Source organism: Bos taurus, chromosome 17 (genome assembly GCF_002263795.3).
Source record: "Bos taurus isolate L1 Dominette 01449 registration number 42190680 breed Hereford chromosome 17, ARS-UCD2.0, whole genome shotgun sequence".
NCBI lineage: Eukaryota > Metazoa > Chordata > Mammalia > Artiodactyla > Bovidae > Bos > Bos taurus.
This window is the reverse complement of record NC_037344.1, coordinates 43535568-43561932: the sequence shown is the minus strand read 5'-3', so window position 1 is coordinate 43561932 and position 26365 is coordinate 43535568. Positions and strand designations below refer to the sequence as shown.

The 26365-nt window shown below is 38.6% G+C and overlaps 1 protein-coding gene across 2 annotated transcripts in view; it reads left to right on the top strand.

The window, feature by feature from the left end:
• Positions 1 to 26365, top strand: part of GUCY1B1 (guanylate cyclase 1 soluble subunit beta 1) — a 62775-nt gene that overhangs the window by 15818 nt on the left and 20592 nt on the right. For both annotated transcript variants that reach the window (XM_010813816.4, NM_174641.1), the window contains 3 exon segments: positions 5144 to 5244; positions 6997 to 7115; positions 21170 to 21367. In XM_010813816.4, coding sequence (XP_010812118.1) covers positions 7023 to 7115; positions 21170 to 21367 — 291 coding nt within the window. In that variant the 5' untranslated portion in view covers positions 5144 to 5244; positions 6997 to 7022.

The window sequence follows — 26365 nt, the reverse complement described above, 5'->3', positions numbered from 1 at the left end:
AATTTCTCTTTCTATTTTCTCATTATTAGTGTATAGGAATGCAAGGGATTTCTGTGTGTTGATTTTATATCCTGCAACTTTACTATATTCATTGATTAGTTCTAGTAGTTTTCTGGTGGAGTCTTTAGGGTTTTCTATGTAGAGGATCATGTCATCTGCAAACAATAAGAGTTTTACTTCTTCTTTTCCAGTTTGGATTCCTTTTATTTCTTTTCTGCTCTGATTGCTGTGGCCAAAACTTCCAAAACTATGTTGAATAGTAATGGTGGATTGGAAGAATCAATATAGTGAAAATGAGTATACTACCCAAAGCAATTTATAGATTCAATGCAATCCCTATCAAGCTACCAATGGTATTCTTCACAGAGCTAGAACAAATAATTTCACAATTTGTATGGAAATACAGAAAACCTCGAATAGCCAAAGCTATCTTGAGAAAGAAGAATGGAACTGGAGGAATCAACCTGCCTGACTTCAGGCTCTACTACAAAGCCACAGTCATCAAGACAGTATGGTACTGGCACAAAGACAGAAATATTGATCAATGGAACAAAATAGAAAGCCCAGAGATAAATCCACGCACATATGGACACCTTATCTTTGACAAAGGAGGCAAGAATATACAATGGATTAAAGACAATCTCTTTAACAAGTGGTGCTGGGAAAACTGGTGGACCACTTGTAAAAGAATGAAACTAGAACACTTTCTAACACCATACACAAAAATAAACTCAAAATGGATTAAAGGTCTAAATGTAAGACCAGAAACTATAAAACTCCTAGAGGAGAACATAGGCAAAACACTCTCCGACATACATCACAGCAGGATCCTCTATGACCCACCTCCCAGAATATTGGAAATAAAAGCAAAAATAAACAAATGGGACCTAATTAAACTTAAAAGCTTCTGCACAACAAAGGAAACTATAAGCAAGGTGAAAAGACAGTGAAAAGAATGGGAGAAAATAATAGCAAATGAAGCAACAGACAAACAACTAATCTCAAAAATATACAAGCAACTCCTACAGCTCAATTCCAGAAAAATAAATGACCCAATCAAAAAATGGACCAAAGAACTAAACAGACATTTCTCCAAAGAAGACATACAGATGGCTAACAAACACATGAAAGGATGCTCAACATCACTCAGTATCAGAGAAATGCAAATCAAAACCACTATGAGGTACCATTTCACGCCAGTCAGAATGGCTGTGATCCAAAAGTCTACAAACAATAAATGCTGGAGAGGGTGTGGAGAAAAGGGAACCCTCTTACACTGTTGGTGGGAATGCAAACTAGTACAGCCACTATGGAGAACAGTGTGGAGATTCCTTAAAAAACTGGAATAGAACTGCCTTATGATCCAGCAATCCCACTGCTGGGCATACACACTGAGGAAACCAGAATTGAAAGAGACATGTGTACCCCAATGTTCATCGCAGCACTGTTTATAATAGCCAGGACATGGAAGCAACCTAGATGTCCATCAGCAGATGAATGGATAAGAAAGCTGTGGTACATATACACAATGGAGTATTACTCAGCCATTAAAAAGAATACATTTGAATCAGTTCTAATGAGGTGGATAAAACTGGAGCCTATTATACAGAGTGAAGTAAGCCAGAAAGAAAAACACCAATACAGTATACTAATGCATATATATGGAATTTAGAGAGATGGTAACAATAACCCTGTATACGAGACAGCAAAAGAGACACTGATGTATAGAACAGTCTTTTGGACTCTGTGGGAGAGGGAGAGGGTGGGATGATTTGGGAGAATGGCATTGAAATATGTATAATATCAAATATGAAATGAGTCGCCAGTCCAGGTTCGATGCACGATACTGGATGCTTGGGGCTGGTGCACTGGAACGACCCAGAGGGATGGTATGGGGAGGGAGGAGGGAGGAGGGTTCAGGATGGGGAACACATGTACACCTGTGGCAGATTCATTTTGATATATGGCAAAACCAATACAATATTGTAAAGTTAAATAAAATTAAAAAAAAGAAAAAAAAAAAGAAATACCCTAAATCAGAGTCTTCAGAATTCCAGTGTGTTGACCAATGCTGTTTCATAATAAAATGTTAGTTGTAAAATGAGAAAAATTAGACTCTATCCTGCAAATCAGCAATTCTATTTCTAGGAATTTATTCTAGAATAAATTAGAATTTAATTCTAAACCTAGAATTTTCATAGAGAAATAGAAGTATTAGCTACAAAGATACTGATTGCAAGATTTTGTTTGGGCTTGTGGAAAAAAAGTATTTAATATCGACTAAAACTTCAACATGCCTAACCAAAGCAATTTTATGTAGTCAAGGTATAGAAATATATTTATTGACATGAAAGGATGTCCATCAAATAGTAAGTCAAAAAGGAGGTTTAAAAACTGTATGATCTGGTATGTGTTGTGTTATATACAATTATTTTCAAGCATAAACAACTTGAATATAATATTAGCAGTGAGTGAGTGAGTGATAGTTGCTCAGTTGTGTGCAACTCTGTGAGGCCATAGACTGTATCCTGCCGGTCTCCTCTGTCCATGGGATTACCCAGGCAAGAACACTGGAGTAGGTTGCCATTTCCTTCTTCAATATTGGCGCAGTGTAGACACATAATGCTTCAGGAGCTTAGAACATACTTTCATCTTCTCTCTACAGCTGTGGAAGGAGGATTATATTATTGGTTTCATTTCAGAAGAGAGGGGTTTTTAAAAATTTATTATATTGAAGTATAGTTGAGTTACAATGTTGTGTTAATTTCTTCTGTACAGCAGAGTGATTCAGTTATATATATATATCATTTCCATTCTGGTTTGTCACAAGCTATTGAGGACAGTTACCTGTGCTGTACAATAGGACCTTGTTGTTTATCCATTCTGTATAAAATAGTTTGCATCTGCTAATACCAAACTCCATCCCTCCCTGGAGAGAGATGCTCACGTGCTTTCTGTGATTTGTCCAAGTTCATTTGACAGGTAAGTCCTGGGCTCTGAAATTCATATCTCCGTGCCCACCAAAATCATGCATTTTGCCCTACATGTACTGTTATGTGGAACTGCAGGTATATACATGGTCCACTCTGCAGAACACACAGTGTCTGGGGGAATCTCCATCCTACCTGAACATCAGCTGTCCTGCTGTTTGGAGCACACACTGTGTCATGGCCACAGGTGGCTGCTGTGACAGCCCTGCTTCGAGGAGGAGAAGGCATTGAGGCTGCGGGGTGGCATGGAGGAGCTGTCCCAGCTCCTGAGGTGACAGTTCACCCAGCTTCCCTCTCCCGGAGCTTCGGGGCTGAGACAGCTGGGTTGGGCATCAGAGGTGCAGATGCGCGCTCCGCCTGTGTTTGTGCGTCTCACCCAGACAAGGTGTCTGACACCTCAGGCAGTGTTTTGAACGATGGATTTTTTCCTCCTCTTTAGATGCTGGTTTGAGAAAAATGGGCTTCCCTGGTGACTTAAATGGTAAAAAATCCTTCTGCAATGCAGAAGACCCGGGTTTGATCCCTGGGTCAGGAAGATCCCATGGAGTAGGAAATGGGAACCCACTCCACTATTCTTGCCTGGAGAATCCCATGGACAGAGGAGCCTGGTGGGCTACAGTCTATGGGATTGAAAAGGGTCAAACACGACTGAGTGACTAATACTCCACTTCACTTGAGAAAAATCATCCCAACTCTATCAAAATAAATATATAATCATTTGACCACTCTTCAAATGATAATTCTGATTTCCTTTCACTAACCCCATGTGCATTTTGAGCTGCTTCATTTATTACGCGACAGATGTGATGGAAGATATTATCTCTCCACTGGGCACCCCAGACTCATGTGTTTAATACGAAGCTCTGGATCTTATCTCTTGGTCTGCATCCCACTGTCTTTCCTAGTTCAGCTCCTGGTGACTGCTACCTTCAGCTGCTCCAAAACCTGTGTCCTCTGGTGTCCTTCCCATCCTGTGTCCAGTTCATCAGGAACATGTGGAAGCTGTCTTCAGATTAGCTGGGGTCGGGGCTACTTGCTCCCTCCACTGCTTTCACTCTGAGTCCTGTCATCAGCCTTTCTCACCTGAATGTCCCAGTGGCCTCCTAGCTGGTCTCCTCCTCTGTCCCTGCTCTGTTCTTGCTCTGTCCTTTCTCTGACCTTGCTCTGTCTTTGCTGTTACATTGCTATGACCTTGTTATGACCTTACTATGTCTTGTACTGACCTTGCTATGACCTCGCTCTGTCTCTGATATGATCTTGCCCTGTCCTTCTCTGACCTTGTTATGACATTGCTATGACATTGCTCTGTCCTTGTTCTGACCTTGCTCCATTTTATATGCCTTCAGTCCATGCCCAGTGCAGCTGGAGGGTCCATCCCCTCATTGAGGCCTCGGTTGTTCCTCCCACACCCTGCCAGTGCTTTGCACCTGTGAGCTGCCCAGGCCTCTCAGGGCTCCCTGCAGAGATGCTTCACACCTGACTCCACTGCCAGCTTCTCCATGATGCTTCTGGTTTTGTACTTGAGCCCCTCCGCACCTTGACCAGCTTTACTTTTCTCCAAACTAGTTACCATTATCTGTCATCTGTGTATCTATCTGTCTATCTATCATCTATCCATCTATCATCTGTATATCTGTCCATCTACAGTTCAGGGTTTCAAAGAGTTGGGCACAACTGAGCGACTGAATTGAACTGGACCTATCTAATATATATCTTAGCTTTATGCCTCTTCTGTCCCCTGTTTTAGAATACATTTGTCCCAAGAGCTCCCTACTTTATCCCACTAAAGGGTGAATCTCTAGGGCCTCTAACTGTGCCTGGAACACATAGGGACTCAACATATATTTGTTGACTGTTTACTTAATCAAAAGCTATTTCTTGATTATATTCATTATCGGGTATAGTTCTGGGCATTAGAGTACTATACAAACGTTATTCTTGTTAAAATTACTTAAATATATTATTTTTAATTTGGGGAGGGAGGTGTGAAATAAGATTTTTTTTTGGATAGGTACATGAAATTGATTTAAACAAATTTGCCAGAAGTGAATTCTCTTTCAAATAAAAAATTATTTTTATATGATCATTGTAGGTGTAGTATCTGTTCTTTCCTTTCAACTTTTCACCCTGTCTGCCTTGTTTTTGTTTTCTAGAAAAGAGGCACAATTAGATGAAGAAGGACAGTTTCTTGTCCGAATAATTTATGATGATTCTAAAACATATGATTTGGTTGCTGCTGCAAGCAAGGTCCTCAGTAAGTTGAATGCGACTTTCTTTCTTTGGCTAAGCTGCACGTCGATGTCCAAGGGCATGCATGGTCCAAGGTCACACTGTATGGTTGCACAGGTTGTGCACTGTACAACCCTGATGGGAGGACAGACACATATAGTATTAGGCTCAGGCTACACTAAGTTGTGTTATTCTTTTACAAACTCTTTAGAGAATAGAGGAGCTCTCTGCCTCTCCCCACAAAAAGCCATGCGTTGAGGAAGCAAAAAATTGTTGATACTTAATGTAATAAGTTAATGATGTAAAAATAACTTAATGTTGCAGTGTCAACATCACAGTAATTACAAAAATGTATTATGTAGAAAATGTTATCTCCAAATCTCTTTTGTAATCACAAGAACATTTTGTTAGGTAATGGTAAAAGAAACAAGAAACTGAGATCTACATGAGACAAAACTCATGCAAAGAAGGCAAAGTCAAAAAAAAAGCTTCATTGGAAAAAAGTTGTTCTCAAAGTAGTATCTCTTATCATTGTAGTACTTAATTTATACCAAGGCTACAGTTTGCATAGACTAGATGGATGCTTTTTAGCTTTGTCAAAATAGCTAGAAGAGAAAAGGCTACCTTTTGTAAAATACAAGAATTACCATAAAAGTATGGTAAATTGTTAATAAGAAAAATATCCAGCATCACTAGTAATCAAAATTGACACAAATATGAAATACTTTTTATATAAATTTGGCAATTAAAAAATTAAAAATCTAGTGTAGTCAAGGGTAGAGTTAAAGGGGAAATCATACACATTTAAAATCTGATGGGAAAATTAACTGTTTTGGAGAATAATTTTGCATCATCAGTCAAAGTCTGTTTAAAAATGTTTAAATTTTAGAAATATTTAGAAACTTTTCATAAAGAAATAATTAGATTTATTTACATTAAGGTGTATGTGTATTTTCATTTCAGAGTTACTTATATTATCAAAAGTTGGAAAAGTGTGCATTTTGAGCAAGTAGGCATTGGTGAAATGAATTGTTGCATATCTGTGTTAAATAAGTCTGATTAAAATTGATATTAAGAAAAATTTTAATTTTAGGAAATAACAGTAATTGAATATTAAGAAAAAGGCAGGATCTTAGGCTATATATTATTTGTAACCTGGTTATTAAATATGCATATTTTTATAAAGAAAAATGATTTTGCACCCAAATATCTGCCTGGTGGCTCAGACGGTAAAGACTCTGCCTGCCAGTGTGGAAGACTTGGGTTCAATCCCTGGGTTGGGAAGATATGCTGGAGAAGAGAATGGCTTCACACTCCAGCATTCTTGCCTAGAGAAGTCCATGGACAGAGGAGCCTGGTAGGCTATAGTCCATGGGGTCACAAAAAGATAACAACTGAGCGACTAACACGTTCACTTTCGCTTTTCATCTTCATGTGCATTCTTGATGGTTTTAAAGATCTTTCTCTTATTTTTCAGAAAAAGTAAGTTATACCTTACATATAAGTTTGAAAAAGCTCAAAATTTTGTCACAGAACCTGAGAAACTGGTTGCTTTGCTTTTAAGTACAGACTTAAACTGTTAACGTGTCAATATGCTTCTTCTCAGATTTCATTGTATTTTCCTGGCCAGATATTTTTCCTATGATCTGTTCACTGTGCAAAGAAATTGAGGCTATTTAACATTTCTGTCATGCACTTATCTTTATTCCTGCCTCTAATGATTTTCTACCTCTAATACGTTTTGTTTCTGTTGTTGCCTCTCAAATCTATAAACCAGATCTCAACGCTGGAGAAATCCTCCAAATGTTTGGGAAGATGTTCTTCGTCTTCTGTCAAGAATCTGGTTATGATACAATCCTGCGCGTCCTGGGATCTAACGTCAGAGAATTTCTGCAGGTGAGCAGTTTGAGTTCCTGGTCCAAAAGTTCTGATTTTCTTCTTCTCCCACGTGGGCTCTAGAATCCCTTTGTTCAGTTGGCTGGATGAGTGTCTAGCTGCTGAAATGAAACCATAGGGGCATTTTCCCTAATTCACATAAAATAATAATTATTAGATGGTCTTGAGTACATTTTAGCATTTTTCCTTCATATTTTTTCTTTAATTTTTGGTTCTGACACTAAACGTTCAAGTTCTAAGCTAGTGGTCTCTGAAAGACTCAATGTGTTGTGATCCGTTCAACTGCTTTTTAAAAAATAAGTCTTTGTGCTGGTAGCTGTGCTTTTATGTATATAACCTGGGCTTGTTTTCTAAGTCATTCTGACTTTAAGTAATTAAATAATTCATCAGTATCTGTAAAGTTCTACCTGAAGCTAATTGTTTCAGGGAAAGAGCCTGCCACCAAAACAGGTTTGAGAATCATTGCTCTGAGTTACATATTAGTTAATCTACTCTGGAGAGGAAAATAGGAACTCTTCCAGAGTCGGTCTCAGGTGAAGTCAAGATAAATAGTATCACCAGAAGCTTTTGTTTTCTTGTTAAACTACTTAATTTTTTTCTTTTTACTAGTGAATGACACATCAGGTGGGAGACTATTTTGGGATCAACTGTCCTATTTTAAGCACAGGCATTTTTGAGACTCTCATCTTAAAATGTGCTAACATTGAACGTTATGTGGTTGTTTGTAAGGGATATTTCTAAACTGGCCGCTGAGAGCAGCCAGATCTTGCTGGAAAATGATGTCAGCACAAGACCAGCTGAACTGGAGCCCAGCTTGGAGGGAATGTAAACGACATTCAGTCCAGCTGCGTTATTGATTTAACAGCCAAAATAAGAACTTGAGTGTTTAATCAAAATGTCTGTTGTTTACATAGTGACATTTTTCTTATAAACTTAAAACAGCGTTAAATCAAGATGGAAACCAGTTTCCAGTCTCTGCCATGGATTTACCAAACTACTGGTGTCCAAAAAACCTGCCACTTCCAAATGAAGTCGCTGCCAGGAGACACTTAAATTAACCTTTAACAGGCTGTATTTAAATGAATTATTTTACCTGGATTAAAGTTTGAGATTTAAAGGTATTTTGAGATTTGGGGGGCTAGAATACATTCCCATTTTTAATATTTCTGTTGACTCCTGGTCACTTAAGTTCCAGTTGCAGCTCCTTTCTCTTAATTTTATCTTTCTCTCTCAATGGTCACATCTGTGTTGACAAAGCAATCATGCAAATAGTTTACTTTTACCTTTACTCATTGTGACTGTCTGCTAAGTGTCCAGTGGCTCAGCTGAGGACTGGCGACTCCTGGTGGTTTCTCCTGGTTCTAGAGCTGTCCTGCCTGCAGGCTGGCCTCTAGGGTAAAATGCACACTGGGCTTCAAAGAGAATGCAAATAGATCGGGTCTGTTTCATATTGATTACATGGTAAAATGATAACGTTTTGGGAATACTGAGTTATATAAAAATGTATCATAAACATCAATTTCACCTGGTTCTTTTTCCTTTTTTAAATGTGCCTACTAGAAAATTTAACATATATGACTGATGTTTGTGACTTGCTTTAATGGCTCCTAAAGCCTTTTATTTTCACTGGACAGCATTGTTTTAAATAGTTTTGAGTCCATTTTCATCAAAGTCAATAGGCAGTTTTAAAATTGCACACAATTTTATTTTATTAGCATTTTTTTTTTGGTGCAAGTATGAATAGTGAGGAAATTGGAAAGTTAGAATACTATAAAGTTTTCATTAATATTGTTTATGTTTGAATTTTTTCCTGGTTTTGAAATTGAATATCTTGATGGCAAACTGGTTGTATTAACATATTGCTTTCCTGAAAAGTAGATATTTATGGTATGAGTAGGCTAATTTCAAATAAATTAAATGGACTTTTTAAAAAAAATGCCTATGAAATAAAGCAACCGATTTTCATGAAGTTTTTTAAGGTTCTAGCTCACATATAAAAATTGACACTTTTCATTACATAAAATAATAAAACATTCTTTATGGTAGACAGCAATCCTTTGTAAAAGAGTAGGATAAACTAGGCCTTATTTTAAAGATATGTAAAAGATTTTTTTGTGTCTTTCACCACTTGATTTTAACTAATCATTAAATCCTTAGAGTCTGTTTCCTAAAAACTGAATTTTTCAGAATCCTACCACTTGTCTTCATTTCCCCTAGCCTTCTGTGGGACAGTCCACCATTCTCTACAGAATGCATAGGTTTCCTCATCTCTCTGCATGACTGCTCCATCTCCTCGCCATTCTGTAACTAGTGATTTTTCTTAAAAGCAAATATATCTCATTCCATCATTTACTTGCTTAAACCCTTCAGTAATTCCCAGTTGCTCCTTGGAAATGTAAAAAGCAATTAAAATAATTGAAACTACTTACACCCCTGTCTGTCTCTCTTCTTCTCCAGCAGCCCAGCCAAACAGAATTTCTTTCAGACCATATTTTTTTCTAACTAGCTTTCTCCACCTTCTGAGCTTTTGCACCTGCTCTTCCCTTTGTCTGGACAGTCTTCCTGCTCCTTTTCACTTAGATTGATCTTCTTCATCCTGCTGGTCAGATTACTTCTTCCAGGAAGGTTCCACTCCTCTCTTAAGGCTCTACCCTGATGGAGTCAGGGAACTGACATTTCTCATGTTTTCACAGTGCGTGTGTCTCCCTACCCACAGGAGTTCTCACTGTAGATCATTTCCTGTTTGGGACTGGAATGTAAATCCCATGAGGCCGGGGGTTGTGTATAGTTCCTTAATGATAGTATCATCACAGATACTATCTGGGAATGAAAAAACATATTTTAAAAATGAATAGTTGCTGTTTATACAAAAATGGGAAACAAATACCCCAATAGCTCAAGATTAATTCTATTAAGGGTAAAACAAATTCATTTTGAGTGAGGCTATATAACTTTACTAAGAGATTGATTATAGATTGAAATATAGAAGAGTAGACATACTCTTGGAGAAGGCAATGGCACCCCACTCCAGTACTCTTGCCTGGAAAATCTCATGGTCAGAGGAGCCTGGTAGGCTGCAGTCCATGGGATCGCTAAGAGTCAGACACAACTGAGTGACTTCACTTTGACTTTTCACTTTCATGCATTGGAGAAGGAAATGGCAACCCACTCCAGTGTTCTTGCCTGGAGAATCCCAGGGATGGGGGAGCCTGGTGGGCTGCCGTCTCTGGGGTCACACAGAGTCCGACACGACTGAAGCAACTTAGCAGCAGCAGCAGCAGACATACTGTAGACCAATTTCCTTTTCATATGGATGTGGCAAATTACTGTTTATTAATTAATATGCAACTGACATTACTTATATCTATTGAAATTTTCAAAATGTTTTCCCTGACATTTCCATCTGATGATTTCAGGTAGCAATAAAATAGCTACTGAAATTCTAACATGGGAGACCACTGGCCATGCCCTGGGCCGGGCACCTCTGTTCACTTGCATCCTTCTGAGGGGGACTTCCTTGGGGGTGTCTCTCCCAGCCTCTCAGTTGGATACATTATTAAGAATTACTGTATTAAAATGCATATTTTTTGCTTTTCTTGAAATAATTTTTATGTTTTCTGAGTACCAGGCATAGTATATAATAGGCGATCAATAAAGAGTCTTTGAATGATGGAATTAGTTAATTCTGAGTTATATGTATATATTTTTTTATTTGGCCACTAATAGGCTATTTTATCTGGTTAATAACGCTATTCCTTTATAAAAATTTTATAATCAAGGATATGCTGTGTAGATAGTATCTGTAGTTCAGTTCCAGAAAAATACTTGTTTCTCACTTAGCTTTTGTCATTTCCTTTGATTCGTGTATTTAAACATTTTGACAATTTAAACAGCTTAAATAATGGACGATTCTCCTTTGAAAGGTTTTGCTGCCAATATAAAATTCCTGGTTCTGTTTACCCAATCTCCCTTGTGTTTTCAAAGTCAATTTAAGAATTTTTACATCATACCTATTTTTAATCTACCTCAAGACTTTCACAAAAAATAGCTAAAAATTCTAAGTAGGTAAAGTAATAAAATATAAGAAGCATTTTTATAAGAAGCTTTTTAGAAAATTACTCTTCTCTAGACATTACACAATTTGGAATTGATTTTTCCTAAATGTTCTATGAAACCATCAGTTTGTGGACTGTGATAAAAGTAGATAATCCTTGCAATTAATTATTATCCTTTTCCTGATTTAGTAACCAGAAATATGATTTATTATAAAAAGATAAACAAAAGTAGAAAGACATTTTGATTTAGGTTTTTGGATTTTATAGATTTTTTTTCTGGATTTCTTGTCTTAAAGTTTAGACTATATTTCACAAGAATTTTTTTCTCTGTTTTGGCACTTTCTTATTCTTGAATTAGGAATAAAATGTGGTTTCATGCTGCTTCTGTAGTAAATTTCTATGTGAAACTTCTAGTGTATTGATTAAAATAGTGCAGAGAATATATCAGATTTGAAAGTTCAATTAAATGCTGGTAAGGAATGTCCAATCTGATGGTATTCTACCCTAATCCACAGTCACCTTGACTTTTGATATCCTATTGCATTATTGCAGGTTGTCTTTTCTCAAAATTGCTGTAATATGATTGTACTTCTCCCCCATGAAAAGTTAGAGCTCGCCCATGTCCCCTGTGACAAGGTAGAGCTCCCATCCCTTGGATCTGGGGTGACTTTAGTGATTATTTGATCAGAAGAGTATAGCAAAAGGAACATTCTTAATACTTCCTAGGCTAGTTCGTAAGAACTCTTGAAATTTCCGTATCTTGAAGCACTTGCTCTTGGGATGTTCCCTAGAGGTACCCACCATGAAATGAGATACTTCAATACAGCAGCAGTCCTGCTGGCTGAGCCCTCGGGTGTCTGGGTGACCCATCTTGGGAATCAGCCTGGTGGAACATTATGGTGACTCCATGGCAAACTTCTATGTCACCCCACTCTGAGAACTTCCCACTGAGTCCATATAACCCATAAAAACATGAGAATAATATCATTGTGTTAAGCAAATAAGTCTGAGGTGCTTTGATATGTGGATAATTGGAACAGTATTCTGTGTATTTTCCCCTTTATTTTGTGTGTGTGTTAGTAAATATGTGTCCATATGTGCACATATTAAGTTGAGCTTTGATTAATCTGGGTTTGAAAAGATAAGATTGTATATGGCCTCTGGGACTGGAATCCAAGTCAGTTCACAGCTGGGCTACTGATCCACTTTCAGTGGTGTTATGTTATTATCATGTAATATATTCTTTACCTCCCCAGTAATTTTACAGATATAAAATGAAGCCTAGATAAGCGTGGAAGGCTGTCAGGTTGACTGCTGAAAAATAAAGGAGTCATATATAATCTTAGAGGCCAGTTAGGATTTAAATTATGAACCTGCTTAAATAGCATAGGAATCTCAGTAGAAAAACAAGCCAATACTCTCTAATCATTAGCTGGAAACCTCAGCTTCTTCTACTTTTACTGTGGGTTTGAGGCTGTTTCACTCACTCTCCCAATTCATATATATCAGAGTCTTTTGCCAAGGCCTGTGTTCAGCCTGTAATGGGATTTCCTTAAATCTGTGTTGGCTCCAGGTTTTGGCTTCTAACAGACAACACTGTAATTTGGCCAGCCTGCCAGGAGCAATCTGGGATTGATGGCCCATCTAAAATTCTTAAATGTTTGTGCAGAGTGTTATTTTGGGAAAGCTGAGGTTTTTTTCCTGAACAGCTGTGAAATTCTAATACTTCCCTAAATTATTTATAATATTTTTTAGAAAAAAATGCACCATTCATTTTATTTTTAACTTTTGAATTTCAAAAGGAACTTTTCTCAACATACAAATGCCAATTTCTGTAATCTGTATCTACTTGAAGAAAATGCATAATGTGAGAGCCAAGAGTTGAGTTTAATCAGTGTCTTACTGAGGACTATGGCCAGGGAGACAGCATTTCAGGAACCTCTGAGAAACTATCCCAAAGACCTGAGGGTGGAGGTCAGTGTGTGTGTGGTGTTGGCAGAGAGGGGCATGAAGTCAATCACACATCTCCGTACAAAGCTGCTGCTGGTCACAAAGAGCAGGTATCATAGTTAATATTTTTAGTGCTTCTCTAACTGTGGAAGATGCAAGAAGCCAGGTTCATGAAAATTTCCTCCTGAAAATATCTGAGGGCCTGTTCTAGCAGTTCCCCTCATTCTTCATCCTCACCCTGACTTCTTTCTTGGGGTTGTTGAAGGTCAGCGGCTACAAGGGCTCAGGGACTAAATTCTTATAGAATACGGTGGCAAGTGACATTCCTTAGTTGGCACCTGAAATTTTAAAATTTGATAAGTTAGAATTTTTAAAGGAAGATAATATTTTAGAATTTTAAGAATTTTTCTTTGAATAAAGTATATATTTTCACAGTTTTGCAAAATATAGTCAAATGAATATAAATGAAAGTTTTTTAACATGAATTTAGAAGCAGTAAAAAAAAGTGAAATAGTTTACACAGGTAATTTTATGACTATTTTCATTTTTTTCTTTAATTAAAATTTCTCTTGAGATGATAGTAATAATAGGTAGTTTTAAAAATGCCATTTAAGTAATTTTAGTGACTCAAGTATAATTTCTTTTTAAATAAATCCTTGTGCTAAGTTGATTCAGTCATGTCAGACCCTGTGAACCCATGGACTGTAGCCCACCATGTGCCATGGGATTTTCCCGGCATGAATACTGGAGTGGGTTACCTTGCCCTCCTTCAGGGGATCTTCCCGACCCAGGGATCAAACCTGTGACTTTTACATCTCCGGTACCGGCAGGCGAGTTCTTTACCACTAGTGCCACCTTTACATTATTTATTTTAGAAAAGAGTCTCTGTATCTTTTCAGTTGGAAAGCTACTTCTCAAGGAGTTGCTTGAAGTAGAAAAGACAAAAGTATCATTAAACATTGAGTCTGACTCATTCTGACCTCATACCACTCACACCCTGACCTTGGCGTTTCCCATTATTGGGGGTGAGTTTCTGCTTTACCTAGGTCCTGCTTATTTCCGTTTTTCACAGTAAAATTCTGACATGACATCTTTCTTAAAAACTTGAAAAATGATTTTCAAAGTACGTGACTCTCACAAGTAAATACTGTTGTTGGGCTTGCTGTTCAGAAGTGTGAGGAATCAAAAGAAAGGAAATCCTGTGCCTCATTCCTTTCCTTAAGCAGAGAGAGATTTGCAATGATTGATTTTTAAGGCTTTTTCCTGATATAAACTTCAGTAACGCTCTCAAATAACACAGATGGCTCCCTTTCTCTCCATCCACTAGAATAAAGATTCATTTTTAAAAATTAATTAATTTTGGGAGGGGCTGTGCTGCTTGGCTTGTGGATCTCAGTTTCCTGACCAGGGATTCAACCTAGGGCCACAGCAGGTAAAGCCTGGAATCCTAACCACTAGGCTGAGCCTAACCACCACTAAGGGGACTCCTTAGAATAAGGATTCTTAAAAAAAAAAAGTATTGTTTATTTTTATCTTTGGCTGTTTTGCGACGGCTTTCTCTAGTTGTGGCAAGCGGGGGCTACTCTTTTGTTGTGGTGGTGGGCTTCTCATTGCAGTGGTTTCTCTTGTCACACAGCACAATCTCTATAGGGCTCATGGGCTTCTGTAGTTGTGGCTCACGGGCTTAGTTGCAAGTGGAATCTTCCCGGACCAGGAATTAAATGAACCCTCCCTCCTGCATTAGCAGGCAGATTCTTAACCCCTGTACCACCAGGGAAGTCCTAAGGGTTTCTGAAGACTGAAAAATCTTCTTTCTCAAAACTTTTAAGGCAAGTCCTTACTACAACCTATTTATGTGCATCATTTAGGAATTTTTAATTAGATACTCTGAAAGCAGGGGAATGAGGTATTTAATTCTCAGAAACTTTCCTCTGTGTGTGTGTGTGTGTGTATATATATATATATAATGCTTATGTTTGTCATATTAGAAAGAGAAAATTTGCATTTATTTTGGAACATTCCAAAATATTAAAAAATATGAATCTGGAGTATTTCTCAAAGGACTAGTAATCTCTCTTGTGTCCTAAATCTGTGGTGTAGAACTTGTTTCCTAGGATGCTAGCATTGGTTTTTCTTCTATAAATGACAAAGCTAGGAGACTTAGAGTAGAATTCCTGAGAAACAGTTCTTTCATCTTGCATGTAGAAAAAAATGGTAAAATTATATCAGAACATTAAGAGAAATGAAATGAAAACCTCAGACCAGTATTTTAATATATTGAGGCAAAATAGATGGACAGAACTCCTCTTATTCCCGTCCTGTTTTTGAGTATCATAAAGCTAAGAAGAATGATGTGAAAGCATATTTGAGGTTGGCTTTACTGTTTCCTGGGAATCTACTTGTGCTGAAACACATGTGTTATCATTCAGCTCTTTTCTTTGTATACCCACCTCCATGATTATATTTAAAAATTAAAGAATACCAGTTTCAATATGAACTCTTGTTCTTCAGAATATATTGCTACAACCATGTTGATGAATAATTAGCTTTGTATGGATGGTATTATAAAATGTAGACAGACAAGGTTTTCTCTTACCTATTTTGAGTGTCTTTTCTGTGACTTTTGAGGTTGCTGCAAGCAGTTGGAGTCTGTGAAGAAAGCACATTTTTGACAATACTAATGTACTCAGTTGGAAATAATTTAATTTTTAATCATGAATTCTATTTTTCATAATAGGCAGTGGTAATAGCTTTTATTTTGGGAGATTAAAACTCTGTAAGGGAAGCTGTAACTAAAGAAATCCCAAGAGTATTTTTATGGTTAGATACTATCTAAAGAAAATCAATATTACATTAAGTGGTGTTAAATCTTTTATGCTCCAAGAAAGCACTTTAGTTGTCCATTTAATTAACAGCAAATTCAACATAACCGTCTGTCTCTGGAGAATTGGTACCACAAAGACTTAAAAGATTAACATTTGACTTCCTGTGCTTTGGTTTCCCACTTGCTTTGAATTGATAAATTTAAGTAATTTTTTTTATTAATACCTCAGTACCATCAATAACTTTATTTAAAGTAAATGTTAAATTAAAAAGGCTTTAGGTAATTAAATTATTTAAATTAAAATGGCTCTACATTTAGGGAGCAGTGCCAGTCCCTGTGTGACTCCTGACCTGAGTTCTGGGCTGTTCTGGCCCATCTCTCACTTTCTTTAGCATCAGTGATGCAGAGGAAGTAAATGGTACCATGGTTACTGCCTCCTGCTGTCTGCTTAGCTACACATAGAAATGTGCACATGTAATATGACTGAAGATGAAAATAGATAAGTGTGAAAGTGATGTGGGCATATTGACCTAAGATACACTGTATTTGAATATTTCATAGAAGAAAAAGTAGAAAAGAATTAAAATGTATATTTCAAGCTAGTGTTTGACTCATTAAAATTTTTTTTTCTGTAAAATGAGCCACAATCCAGTACCTGAGCCTGACTACATTAGGAAATTTCTTAAGGAACAAGAACAACAGTTTAATTTAGCAGCAACAAGCTGAATTTTGACTTTGTGGGAAACAGAGATGTGTATAAAACCCTTCTGGTGATTTCCTTTCTCACCAGATTTTTGCAGCATCAGCAGAGGGGTGTGAGGGGTCTGACAGGGTTATGAAGAGCAGGCCTCATGTCTTCCCTTCCCAGGAAAGGATTCCCAGGGGAAGAACTCGTCATAGGAAAACCCTCTGTGTTATTTACCAAGTAAAGTGGCTTGCTGCTGCTGCTGCTGCTGCTGCTGCTAAGTCGCTTCAGTTGTGTCCAATTCTGCATGACCCCATAGATGGCAGCCCACCAGACTCCCCTGTCCCTGGGATTCTCCAGGCAAGAACACTGGAGTGGGTTGCCATTTCCTTCTCCAATGCATGAAAGTGAAAAGTGAAAGTGAAGTCGCTCAGTTGTGTCTGACTCAGTGACCCCATGGACTGCAGCCTACCAGGCTCCTCCATCCATGGGATTTTCCAGGCAAGAGTACTGGAGTGGGGTGCCATTGCCTTCTCCGAAAGTGACTTGAGGCTTCTGTAAACTGACCATCCTCAGCGCTTGCCACATGGAGTTCCTTTCCCATGGCAACAGCAGCCTCTGGCGGAGTCAGAGCCACTTGATATTTGAGTTAAGAATTGGCCTGGCTTAATTAGAAGAGGTGTAAATTGAGGGAAGAAAACAAGATCTTAGCACTAGGCGTGAATGCATTTCAAAAAGAAACCAGGGTCATCAGTTGAGGAGACAAGATGTTCATCCGAGTCAGAATGCCAGTTTCTGAGGCCTCAGCTCTCACCTGTGCTCTGCGTCTTTGGACCCTGGCTTCACTCTGAGGTGTTGCTCCCTTTCATGCACCCAAAGCCACTCTGAACATTGTTGGGTGATTTAAACCACGAACTGCTTACAGTCAGGGACTGCATCGTGCAGATCTGATCTAGCTCTGTGCCCTGCCCCCGCCTGCACCGCACACCCTGCGAGACATGCATACACATGCTTTATACAGTGGACATGTGATGCATGTACAGCGCACATACAGTGAGTAGATGGGATGAGCATGTGGCAGGGGCCAGGCTGCAGTGCCCTGATGGAGTCACCTTGTACCATACTCGCTCCACCTCCTTTCTGATGTCTTACTGGATCCTGTTTCCCTAAACTGGCCCCTTTGAAATGTTCAGAATGCAAACCATCCTTCAGTTTTAGCCCATTTCCAGCACTGCCTTTTCAGATGTGCTCCTTTTTTCCCCCCAAGAACACCATGCATGCTAAGCCGCTGCAGTTGCGTCTGACTCTTTGTGACCTATGGACTGTAGCCCATCAGGCTCCTCTGTCCATGGGATTCTCCAGGTAAGAATACTGCAGTGGGTTGCCATGCCCTCCTCCAGGGGATCTTCCCCACCCAGGGATCAAACCTGAATCTCTTCTGTCCTGCGTTGGCAGGTGGGTTCTTTACCATTAGTGCCATCTGGGATGCCCCATGAACACCATAACAAACTTTATTGTAAAATTGTACTTAAGTATCACATTTCTTGCTGAAATCAACTCTATTATGAAATTTACAAACCATTTAAATATGAGTTTGAAATCTCTGCATACTGAGTAATACTTATATGTGAAATATATATGAAATATTATTTTTCCCAAATATGTTCTTTATCTTTATTTCTTGTATTTAATCCTAGTTTTAAATGCCTTGTCATTTTAAAATTGTTCTTTTTAAGAGAAAATCTGAAAATTTGATATTTTATTTCTTATTGAAGAGTCATTTTCAAGCTGTAACTCAGAGGGGAAATAACTCTGAAGACAGGTCCAGCTTGCTGCTTTCTGCCAAAAAGACCCCAGCATAGAATCCTGTCCCCGTATTCCCCTCTGAATTGGCCCCTTGCAGAGGTGAGAGGAGTCTGTTGGGGTATCAGATGTGCTCCTAAGGCCTTTGGTATTCTGAGATCATTTGCTTTTCTCATTCTCTTTAGCAATAACCACCAGTTGTTGACAGATTACCATTTGATCAGTGAATTAGCTTTTTTATTGTTACAGTAACAAATTACCACATGCCTAAGTGTTTAAAAGAACACAGATTTATTATCCTATAGTTTCCTAGGTTGGGAGTCTAAAAGGGGTCTCCCTGGATTGTAATGTAGATACTAGCAGGACTGCGGCGGTGGGGTGGGGGGGGTGGCATTTCCTTGCTTATTCAGGTGTTGGCAGAGTTCAGCTCCATGTAACCACACATAGACCCGCGGACCAGTTTTCTTACTGGCTGTCACAGGGGGCTGAGTAGGGCCCCAGGGCGCCACCCCCCCAAGGCTCTGCACAGGGTGTCCTGCATCTCAAGTCCTGCTTCCTTCTCAGCTTTCATCTCTCCTTGTAACCAGGAAATGTTCTTGGCATCTAAGACTCAGTCACTCATGGGATTAGGCTGGGTCCACCCTGGTAATCCAGGATAATTTTTCCAACTTCCCAACCCCACTTTGCCACATGAGGTAATGTATCCAAAGAGACTAGGTCTGGAAATCTTTGGGCCAACATTATTTTGCCTACTACACCTGAGTGTGCTAATGTTTTATCCACATCATTTTAGTTATTTCTATTTTATCAGAGGAAATCAAGTGGTAAATTGGCCACATTATCATGAGCTGACACTTGTTCAGTCGCTCAGTCGTGTCCGACTCTGCGACTCCATGGACTGCAGCACGCCAGGCTTCCCTGTCCTTCACTATCTCCCAGAGTTTGCTCAAACTCATCTCCATTGACTGGATGATGCCATCCAACCATCTCATCCTCTGTTGCCTCCTTCTCTTCCTGCCCTCACTCTTTCCCAGCATTAGGGTCTTTTCCAGTGAGGCAGCTCTTCACATCAGGTGGCTGAAGTATTGGAGCTTCAGCTTCAGCATCAGTCCTTCCAATGAATGCTCAGGGTTGATTTCCTTTAGGATTGACTGGTTTGATCTCCTTGCAGTCCAAGGGAATCTCAAGAGTCTTCTCCAGTACCAAAGTTCAAAAGCATCAATTCTTCGGCACTCGGCCTTCTTTATGGTTCAACACGCACATCTGTACATGACTACTGAGATGACAGGGGCAAGATTTAAATCCAAGTCTGCTTGATTCTAAAGCCACCTTCCCCGTGACTCCCAACACTGTGCTGTGCTGTGTGTGTGTCTACTATATATGTGTAGCACATACACACACACACACAAAGAAGTTACAAATGTGCTGAAAAGCCAAATCAGAAGTATCATTTGCATCATTTCTTCTGGTGATCTTTAAACAAATCTGTTTTTTTTTTTAATATTAGAGGGTGATACTAGATAATGGGAATTTGGTATGTTCTGAATTAATCACAAAGCTATAAGAACAGAAAATATTTATTTGCAAACTTATTAGTTTTCCAAGACTTCAGTTCTGAAAGGTTCAGTTTCACAGGTTCGCTGTGAGGCTGTACTTTGATTGGAAACTCTGAAGAAATTAGACTGATTTAATTTCCAAAGTGATTTTAATTACTAAAATATTATTTCACAAATGAATATACTAACATTTTCATATGTTTATAATTCTGATATAGTTTTTTGAATTAATAGTTAAGGTTTAGTATTGTTAGAGAAACAAATGGTAATATGTGATCACTTTGGGAATTCTATACTATTTATCATAACATAAATATACAGCTGCTCAAACTCCTGTAAATATGCATATCTTTGCTTTAGCTCATAATTGTGTTTCTTTTTTCTGCTTCAGGCATCCTTTTATATCCCCTTGTTTGTTTACCCTTCCTTAAAATATTTCTACTGTAACAATCAAGATGTTTTTCTTTTTTTTAAATCTACTTTATTGAAGTATAGTTGATTCACAATGTGTTAATTTCTGCTGCACGGCAAAGTGATTCTGTTATACATATATATATGTTCTTTTTCATATTCTTTTTCATTATGGTTTATCACAGGATATTGAACATAGTTCCCAGCGCTGTTATATAGTAGCACTTTGTTGGTTATCCATTCTGTATATAATAATTTGCATCTGCTAATCCCAAATTCCCCATTCATCTCTCCCCCACTCACTTCCCCCTTGTTAACCACAAATCTGTTCTCTAGGTCTGTTCTCCGCGTCTCCATGTCTGTTTTTGTTTTGTAGATAAGTTAGTTTGTGACATAGATTGGATTCCACATTTAAGTGAAATCATATATTTGTCTTTCTGTATATCTTACTTCAGTTAGTGTGACCATCTCTATGTCCGTCCATGTTACTACAAAGGCTGAGTAGTATTCCATTGTACATATGTACCCCATCTTCTTCATTCATTCACACAGATGCTTTTCTTAATTGCATTACCTTAGTTTCAGGCTGTCTGGGTTCTGGCCTTGTCAGGATGCATCCAGGGAAGGGTGTGCTCTGGGAGCATTCATGTGACCCGTCCATCTGCCCCCAGACTCAGCTCTGAGTCTGTCTGCTCTCTCTGCTTGCTCTCCTGAGAGTGACTGTCGCTCAGAAGCAGGATTTACTCATCACCGTGTGCTCTTCCCTGCAGAACCTTGATGCTCTGCACGACCACCTTGCTACCATCTACCCAGGCATGCGGGCACCTTCCTTCCGGTGCACTGATGCGGACAAGGGCAAAGGACTCATCCTGCACTACTACTCAGAGAGAGAAGGGCTGCAGGATATTGTCATCGGAATCATCAAGACAGTAGCTCAGCAGATACATGGCACTGAAATTGACATGAAGGTAATGGGCAATAAGGGGGGCTCCTCTGAACACAGGTGACATGTGGTGTTAGAAAGGCTCCCAGTTTGCCCTTGGACATCGCTGTTAGTGGACCTCAGCAGAGGTATAGATTAGCCATAACAGTGGTGACACTGGCGATCTTCTATGCTTGGCCTTGGAATGCATGATACAGGAGAGTTTTCCTTGTGGGAGCAGATTTTTCTTTCCATTTATACATTGCTTAAGGCAATGATAAATTTAATTTGCATTTCCTGGGAGTCACACTTGCTGGGAAGCAGGAGAATTTGTGACTGGCTTAGCCGTGGCCTTCAGAATACTAAAACCCATGGACACATTCTAAAATAATATGAAGTATTATTTCACTGTTCATGGCTTCTTTGTGGATTTTTTTTGGGTCTATCCCTGAAATGTGGTTAGAATATCTCATTTTGTGAGCCAGAAGTTTTGCTTTTTTTAAAAAAAAAAAAATTAGACTGTTTTGTAAAAGCCTGGCTTTTACATCATACTTGCTTTGTTATTGATAATACCCACTGTTTTGAGTGATGGTTTTAAGGTATTGATACAATAACTGTGCAGTAAAAGGAGCCATTGTTTTTCCATATTTCTGACCCAGAGAGCTGCTTCCAGGCAGCTGTGTTTTGTGTGTCTTCATATTTAAACACAAGAGCCATTTTTTAGCGGCCCTAAATTTGACAAAAGTGGGGAGAGGGGTGCCCTATTACTGTTTAGTTTTTTCACAAATGGTAACATTTTATTATAGAAAAAGCATCCCAAATATAGGATTTTATAAACACTGGTGGGTGAACAAGTACAACTTTAAACATAAATACAAAGTAAAAAGGCAAAACCTACCAGCCTTTTGCTTTTTAGAGAAATGTCATGTTCTCCTGCAGAGGTGGTCTCACCAGAGCACAAATGTGACTCCATCTCCTGTAGAGGCTTCAGGTTCACTTTTTCAACTATGCCCCGTCGAACAGTTTCAAAACGATGGCAAGAAGTGGCATGAATAAATCACTGAGACTGATTCTTAACTTTCTCTTGACTTTTACTTGGAAAAGCCTCCCCATCACACTCTGACAATTTAAAGCCTGTGCTCTGTGTTTATTCACAAAAGGACCTCCTGGAATACTAGCCATCCTTCCTGTGCTTACTCCACACTATTTTCATAGAGCTGTGTACATTAGTTCAAGATAATACTGGCTGTTACACATCATGCAGTAAATCCAGCTACTTTCTTCTAGCTTCCTTACCTTTTTTTTTAAACTGTCATTCTTTCTTTATGGAAAATCTAATAGGCAGTGTACTTTCCTACATATACAGTTACATTCTAACATGTGTGGGAAGCCCAAACTTTAAGTATAGTATTACAGAAATAAAACTTGTAACATTTAGGTTGATTATATTAGGAAAGCATCCTGCATATTTAATCTAGTAACGTTGCATTACATTTCAGTTTTTTTTCCTTTTCTGGAGTTTCTGTTAATTCTGACATGATCCCCAGGTGCATTCTTTGTTTTTCTACTACTAGAAAGTGGGAAATGTGGAACATGATGTTATCAAATCCAGAGACATTTAAAAATTAAAAACTTAGGTAAAGGATTGAAATTCATGCATGATTAGGAATCTCACTGGAAATCATTTAAAATTCAATATGCGTTTCATTTCCAACTTCGGATTCTAACACCAAACTAACACCTCATCTCGAGTGAGGGAGCCTGTTTCAAGGGGGTTGTAAACACTGGTCTGCTCTTGGTTTGTTAATTACTTAGCCAAGTTGAGCAAGAAGCAGGTACATAGAAACTTCAGGAAAGAAACATTAACTGTTGCACACTTGGAAACTGCAATTCCCATGGTGATTAGAGTCTTTGCTTGGGAGGTTGACAGCAGAAGCACTCTATATACAATTCAAGTTTTTACTTAATCGTGGTAATCACTTATAGACACTTTATACAATATGGGTTGTTCATTGATTCAAGTACTCCAAAATAGGTGTCTGAAATATTTGTATTTGGTATTTATATTTGGTGTATTTAGTTTTTTCAAGGGCAATGTTTTAATTTCCTGAGGTATTCTTTTTTTAATTTATTTTTTATTGAAGGGTAATTGCTTTACAGAATTTTGCTGTTTTCTGTCAAACCTCAACATGAATCAGCCATAGGTATACATATATCCTCTCCCTTTTGAAACTCCCTCCCATCTCCCTCCCCATCCCAACCCTCTAGGTTGATACAGAGCCCCTGTTTGAGTTTCCTGAGCCGTACAGCAAATTCCCATTGGCTATCTATTTTACATATGGTAATGCAAGTTTCCATGTTACTCTTGCCATACACCTCACCCTCTCCTCCCCTCTCCCCATGTCCATAAGTCTATTCCCTATGTATGTTTCTCCCATGGTTGCCCTGTAAATAAATTCTTCAGTACCATCTTTCTAGATTCCGTATATATGTGTTCAATATGGTATTTATCTTTCTCTTTCTGACTCACTTCACTCGGTATAATAGGTTCTAGGTTCATCCACCATCCTGAGGTATGCTTAAGTCTGTAAGTCTCATAAGTCTGGAGCTACCAGATAATTTAACTACTTAAGAAATAGTAGACCATGTCATGAAGTGATAAATGAAGGAGAGGTTACAAATATAATCAGAAAAGCTGTCTTGCAAATTTAAGCAAAGCAGAAGAGTAGAATTGAGGAATTCGTAAACTTGGCTTGCATATAGTTCAGTTCTTCTAGCTGAAATGGAAAGAGTAAAACATCAAAATTTTTAGATTGCTTTGTGTTGCTTTGGAGACTTTAGGGAATGAGTCTTGTTGAGGCAAAATTTTCCCATTGTAAATGAGAATACTGATCTTTAACCAGTGTAGATTGGTGTGGAAGTTTTGATAGTAATACCCTGATTTCACCGTGAAACAATATGTGGGAATATGTATACAAGAGTCCATATTAATTGCTATTTGTTCCTCAGTGCCAGAGTTTGGTGCAGTGAACTAAGGAAAAAGGGGGAAAGGAGCAGTGCTTTGCCCTTATTTAGCTGCAACTGAAGAAATACTCTCCCAACTGCCTCCCATTTTGATCTGGCTGCAACTCGAGATATGTTTTTCCCTTTTTAAGAGGACATGTTGGTTGCAGTTTCTTAAACTCAAAAGAAAAAGTCTTTTTTATACCTTAAGCATGTATTCGCTTGCGAATAATATTTAGAAATGTAGTTTTTAAAAATCAAATTATATTTACTTTATTGAATTTGTTGATACTTTACTCGTTTGAGCCACAGATCTTATTTGCAAAATTGGTTCACCATTGCAAATTTACTTCAGAGTTGATTTCAATACTACTTTAAAGATGTATGTTTGGAACTATATACTGGTGTTCAAGTTTATAATCACAAGTACCAAATACAGTATTTGAATGTTTCAGTTCAGTTCAGTTCAGTTGCTCAGTCGTGTCCGACTCTTTGCGACCCCATGAATCGCAGCATGCCAGGCCTCCCTGTCCATCACTGACTCCCAGAGTTCACTCAGACTCATGTCCATTGAGTCAGTGATGCCATCCAGCCATCTCATCCTCTGTCCTCCCCTTCTCCTCCTGCCCCCAATCCCTCCCTGCATCAGAGTCTTTTCCAATGAGTCAACTCGTCACATGAGGTGGCCAAAGTACTGGAGTTTCAGCTTTAACATCATTCCTTCCAAAGAAATCCCAGGGCTGATCTCCTTCAGAATGGACTGGTTGGATCTCCTTGCAGTCCAAGGGACTCTCAAGAGTCTTCTCCAACACCACAGTTCAAAAGCATCAATTCTTCGGCGCTCAGCCTTCTTCACAGTCCAACTCTCACATCCATACATGACCACTGGGAAAACCATAGTCTTGACTAGATGGACCTTTGTTGGCAAAGTAATGTCTCTGCTTTTCAATGTGCTATCCAGATTGGTCATAACTTTTCTTCCAAGGAGTAAGCGTCTTTTAATTTCATGGCTGCAGTCACCATCTGCAGTGATTTTGGAGCCCCCCAAAATAAAGTCTGACACTGTTTCCACTGTTCCCCATTTATTTCCCATGAAGTAATGGGACCAGATGCTATGATCTTAGTTTTCTGAATGTTGAGTTTTAAGCCAACTTTTTCACTCTCCTTTTTCACTTTCATCAAGAGGCTTTTTAGTTCCTCTTCACTTTCTGCCATAAGGGTGGTGTCATCTGCATATCTGAGGTTATTGAGATTTCTCCCGGCAATCTTGATTCCAGCTTGTGCTTCTTCCAGCCCAGCGTTTCTCATGATGAACTCTGCATAGAAGTTAAATAAGCAGGGTGCCAATATACAGCCTTGCTGTACTCCTTCTCCTATTCGGAACCAGTCTGTTGTTCCATGTCCAGTTCTAACTGTTGCTTCCTGACCTGCATACAGGTTTCTCAAAAGGTAGGTCAGGTGGTCTGGTATTCCCATATCTTTCAGGATTTTCCACAGTTTATTGTGATCCACAAAGTCAAAGGCTTTGTCATAGTCAATAAAGCAGAAATAGATGTTTTTCTGGAACTCTCTTGCTTTTTCGATGATCCAGCAGATGTTGGCAATTTGGTCTCTGGTTTCTCTGCCTTTTGTAAAACCAGCTTGAACATCTGGAAGTTCACTGTTCATGTATTGCTGAAGCCTGGCTTGGAGAATTTTGAGCGTTACTTTACTAGTGTGTGAGATGAGTGCAATTGTGCGGTAGTTTGAGCATTCTTTGGCATTGCCTTTCTTTGGGATTGAAATGAAAACTGACCTTTTCCAGTCCTGTGGCCACTGCTGAGTTTTCCAAATTTGCTGGCAAATTGAGAGTAGCACTTTCACAGCATCATCTTTCAGGATTTGAAATAGCTCAACTGGAATTCCATCACCTCCACTAGCTTTGTTTGTAGTGATGCTTTCTAAGGCCCACTTGACTTCACATTCCATGATGTCTGGCTCTAGGTGAGTGATCATACCATCATGATTATCTGGGTCGTGAAGATCTTTTTTGTACAGTTTT